The sequence below is a fragment of the Halyomorpha halys genome, unplaced genomic scaffold (assembly GCF_000696795.3).
Source record: "Halyomorpha halys isolate HHAL.00 unplaced genomic scaffold, Hhal_1.1 Scaffold530.1, whole genome shotgun sequence".
Lineage (NCBI taxonomy): Eukaryota > Metazoa > Arthropoda > Insecta > Hemiptera > Pentatomidae > Halyomorpha > Halyomorpha halys.
The window spans coordinates 493,065-498,356 of record NW_027114956.1 but is presented as its reverse complement, the minus strand read 5'-3'; the positions used below and the strand labels follow the sequence as shown (position 1 = coordinate 498,356).

At 31.7% G+C, this 5,292-nt stretch overlaps 1 protein-coding gene across 1 annotated transcript in view; it reads right to left on the bottom strand.

Moving 5' to 3' along the window:
• Nucleotides 1-3,608: 3,608 nt before the first annotated feature.
• The window catches only part of LOC106683929 (gustatory and pheromone receptor 32a), a 7,593-nt gene continuing 5,909 nt past the window's right edge, over nucleotides 3,609-5,292 (bottom strand). Inside the window, exon 4 of the mRNA XM_014425697.3 lies at nucleotides 3,609-3,744. Coding sequence (XP_014281183.3) covers nucleotides 3,673-3,744 — 72 coding nt within the window. The 3' untranslated portion in view covers nucleotides 3,609-3,672. The remainder of the gene's footprint in view (nucleotides 3,745-5,292) is intronic.

The window sequence follows — 5,292 nt, the reverse complement described above, 5'->3', positions numbered from 1 at the left end:
CACCTCACATCAAAATTCCAAAAAATGTTTTACAGGCTATTTTGGCCAGGTTATTAAATACAAGTCAAAATCACCTTATGAAAAAATCAATCAATAGAAAATCATATTAATTATTAATATGCTTACCTAAGCTTATGTCTAGTTACCTATTTTTTAAAACTTCATTAATTTTTAATGATTAAAACTACACTATCCACTATTAGATAAATAAACTATTTATAACCTTCCACACACTCAGACCAGATTTATTCTTATTTTAATTTAAATTGTATTTTGGTCTCAATTTTTCTTTGTTCCAATTATCAAATTCAGATTAAAATTAATTGTAGATAGTAACAAAAATTTTTCCATAAATTTATTTTACTTAAAATCACTGCATTATATTGGTTCAAAGTCCATGTATCTGTTTTAAAATGTACTGTACAATTTATGGTATCTGATATATAAATTGACTCAAGTATTTTTCTTTTAAATATATTGTTTTCTTTATGTAATATTATGGTGTTATTAAAATCAAAATTGTGTTGGTTTCTGGATGCTGCACTAGTGCTTTTTTATTGGGATCCTTCCCCTCATTTCTTATATCATTTCTGTGATGATATATTCTATCCCCCAAAAATTGCTTTGTTTCACCTATATTGTGAATTTATATTTAAGGTATGGTATATTATTATTTATATGAGACAAAGTCAGTATGTAATATGTATATATACTATGTATTATCATATATTTGTAATTGTAATTATATATAAATAAAGAGGATTTGAAAATAAAAATTTAAAAAAAAATATTTATATGAGACTTTCGTGAGTTAGAAGTGATACCTTTTAGCTTCCAGCATTTATCGATGAATTTATTATTTCAAGATTAGGCAATATAATTTGATTGAGGGAAATATCTTGTGATTAAATGAATATATCTGTTAATAAAATCGATCTCTATTATTTGATCAATATTCTATTTATTGAGAAGGGGGGGTTCACTTTTTGTTTAAGCTATGCTGATTTTCTCTACCCCATCCAAAGTTTTATTTAAAAAACAAATCACAAGTATTTGTTACATGCAAGTGATTTATTACTAGTAAAAATTAACTAAACAAAAAAAAGCTATTCAGTTATAATTGCTATGCTACTGAAATGCCGTAAAAGAGATGCCAAACATTATAGCCTACCCTTCCATCAAACAGTATAAATCTATGGGGCATATAAGAAAAAATAGTTATTATTATTTGAGTTTTATTTTACCTCTTCCAGGCAATATTCCATTTATTATTACACCGATTCAATCAGCGATCTTGCAAAAAATAATTAAGTTTATATTATTTGCTGAATACATAAAATAATATAGACTTCATTTTTTTTTAAATATCACGAAATGTGCCTAGGAAGCTTAAATATGTATATATAAATTGTAAAAAATTATACCAGATATGTTAATATGTTAATTATATTATTACAGGTGATCGCCGCAGCTACTACTTACGTGGCCATATTAGTGCAGTTCCAGAATAGCTCATAAGCTAAAATAACAATCACTACATCACTACACAGCTTCCTAAATCTCAATGATCAAATTGAGAAGTATGATGAAATTAAGAAGTACACTGTTTCACTGTTATGTCCTAGAAATAGTGTCTACAAAACTATAATAGAAAATATATGTTTGTAAAAGAAAAATATAAATTAATTAATTTGCTTTATTTTTTATTTATTTCATCAATTTTTCATTGTTTATCAATTTATACCAGTAAGCTTATGAAACAGTAATAATAGATTTCTTCCATGATGTGTTATAAAAATGATCGAACTGGCAGTAATATGTGGAGTACAGATTTTGAAAGGGAAAAAACCTAATGCCCTCTCCATCATTTTCATTATAAAATTTGTCTTGATACAAAACTATGGATTTCTCCTTCTACAAAAATTAATATGTTAAATAAATATTTTTCCATTACAAAATAAAATTAGTTTGAGAGGAGATGGTCGGGGAGTGCGGTCAGCAGAAAAAAAACACAAATAAACAAAATTATTTATTTGTGCCAACGTTTTGACCTAATTTTCAGATCTTCATCAGGACTAAAAAAAAACAAAAAGACAACAATTATCATTCAGAGAGAAAAAAAAATTTTTTTTTAATGTGGAAAGTAGAAATTTATAAAACGTTTTTTCACATTTTACATTTTAAGCCTGTTACATGTTCCAAACCTGTCTTTAGCCTTTCATCGGCTATCTATTTAAAATATTATTAAATTTTAATTCTCTACTTTTTATAACTTTTTTAAAAATTTCTTTATTGCTATTTACAACTATACAGTAATGTTTGATCTCAATTAAACTGGAGTGTTACAGGCGTATAGAGAAACTATGCATTGGTAGCACTCTAATGTCCAGATTGGCCTTATTACAGTCATGTAGATCAGTCTTTTGTAATGAATTGGAGGTTTATACAGTTTGTCCAGGAAGTGCTGTAAAAGTCGAAATGGACGTGGAGTGTCTTTTCAGTCTTGTGTGAGGATTTCAGGTTATTCGTTTGTCCAGATGTAGTCTAAGGTAGCGGATCCCTTCGACAGGGGTAAGATCAACATTATTAAAGGAGACTGTTGGGCAGTCCGTAGGTTTACGACGAAGGGTAAAGGTGATTTGATGGGATTTATTTTAATCCTCCAATTACGACACGATTCTTCGAGGGCTGTGATATGGGATGGGAGAGATTAACGGATGATGAGAATGTAAATAGAAGGTAGGAATCTACGGAGTTTGTAAAGCATTCCCGGGTGCCAGACTCGATCAAAAGCCTGTTCTACATCGAAAAAGACTCCCACGCAGTACATTCCGTGCTCCAAAGAAGACGAAACAACGTCCACCACACGATGACATTGCTGGATAGTGAAATGGGATGTTCGGAATCCACACTGGTGATCAGGGATTATATGATTGGAATCTAGGATGGAGTATATGCGATTTAAAATGCGTTTTTCGGGGATTTTGCCCATGATTGGTAATAGAGAGATAGGACGGTAGGAGGATGGGAATTCTGACGGCTTAGGTATCATTTTAATTATTGATAATTTCCATAGGTCAGGAAAATATTCTTTTTTAATATAATTTATTTATGATTTTTACAAATGTATTAAAATATATGCAACCAACAAATTTGATGTTAGTTATAGAGTGGCATGATACAGACATTTGGAGAATCTAAACGATAGAACTCCAATAACATTTGTAGAGGAGAAGATCTCGAAACCATCTTCTTTTCAGAGGCCTAGGAAAATTATCAGGTAATGAAGGATAAGCCAATAATAAATGAGTTTGGGTGGTTTGAGCTTTTTGGAAAAGCAAAAGAAAATTAAAGAAAACATGATTACCTTCGTGAACATTCTACGTAAATTTAATATTGACGTTTAAAAACCTGTACTTCGTGCTTTTGTACATAATAATCTTAGAACATTCTAAGGGGGTGTTATTTACTCGAATAAATCAATATATGTATGTCATTTATTTTAACAAAAAACGATAATTTTATTATTTAAAATCTGTAATAATAATTCTTCCTAGGTATATTTTAAATTAAAGAGAATATTTTATTCAAAATAAACCTTTAAAAACCCATAACTCCTTAGGTTTCTTTGAATAGGTTACATCAATCATGTGTGTGCATTTCCTAGTGTTGCTAATCCGACCCTGGTGTAGGCTGGGAGAACTGTATGAGTATGACCAGGTAAGTTGTTACAGCAGCCGCAATCTGAAAAAACAAAATGTCTCCTCATCAATCTAAAACTGTAAAAATAGACTTTTTAAAATTCATCACAACTATTCAAATTTTAATTTTTCACTAAAATGTTAAAAATACTAATAAAATATTTTCCTGTTCATTATATTTTGAAGTGAACAATTTATTAACAACTTTAATCATGTAGTAAACATGTAACAACTCATTTGAGGATGTATTGGATACTTAGTAGTTGCAGATCATAACCTGATTCGATTGTCTAATTTCCTATCTATAAGAATTTGTGTGGAGGAGTAAAAAAAATAAATTTAAATTACATCTTCTTACTAAAGTTCCTTTATTTACAAAAATATTTCATATGCAAAAAATGAAACAAATTAAAAAAACAAAACTTTTCATAAACAAAAAATGAAACCAAATTACATTCCATAAAATTTTTTTTTTTTTAACACAACTAAAAAAAAAATGAAATAGAAAATAAGCTAATTTATTCATTAATAAAAGTATTTTTTTATACAATTTTAATATTTTTGGAACTAGTTCTTTCATTTTATTTTATTTATTTGTATTCCACATTTCATGGGGTCATTTTCCATGTTTCTGGATAACAGAATTTTAATTATAATTTTCAAAATCATAAGGAGGAACATAAGACACAGGAACATACAGATTCTGTACAGTAGAATATACTATTCTGGAGAAATCCATGGAGTAGAGGATGACAACGCACCATCTGTTTGTCGATTTCAAGAGTCTCTACGACAACTTCAAAAGGTCCAAGCTATATAAAGCGCTGTGCGGTCTTGAGACCCCTCTCAAACTGGTGCGCCTCATAAGAATCACAATGGATGAGGTGAAATGCTCAGTTCGGATTCAGGGAGACCTCGTACCAGAATTTGATTTCAGTGTGTCTATTTTTTAACCTGGCCCTCGAAAAATTAATTAGGGATTCTGGAATACAAACCTCTGGAACAATCATTGACAGGCTGGTACAGGTACTGGTATTTGCCGATGACTTGGACCTGGTGGCGAGATCCTTTCGAGGTCCCGAGGGGTTTGCTGGACTGTAGGCTGCATCGGACCAGAGGAAGAGGCAGGCCAAGAAAGAGGTGGGAGGATGCCGTCATCAGGGATTCCAGCGAACTTCTGAGCGGCCGCAACTGGAGAGTGGGAAGCCGAACATGCCGAAGGCTCACTGAGGAGGCCAAGGTCCATATTGGACTATAGCGCCACGGATAGAATAGAATGTACAGATTATTAATAGGAGGCCGTGTGCAAATGAAGGAGTTAAGCGATTGGCTCATTAATGGAGCGGTGCCGGTTTGAATATAAGACAGAGGAATATACAAATTATTAATAGGAAGGCCGTGTGCAAATGAGGGAGTCAAGCGATTGGCTCATCACTGAAGTGGTGCCGATTAGAATCCGGCCTGGGGAGTCGACTTTTTTTATTTCTTTGGCGGTCCCACAATATCTAAACCCCCCACCATGGTTAGAATAGGTAGATCTCCTCTAGATACCCCCCCCTCTCCCCGTATGTCACAAATGAATAGGAAGAGG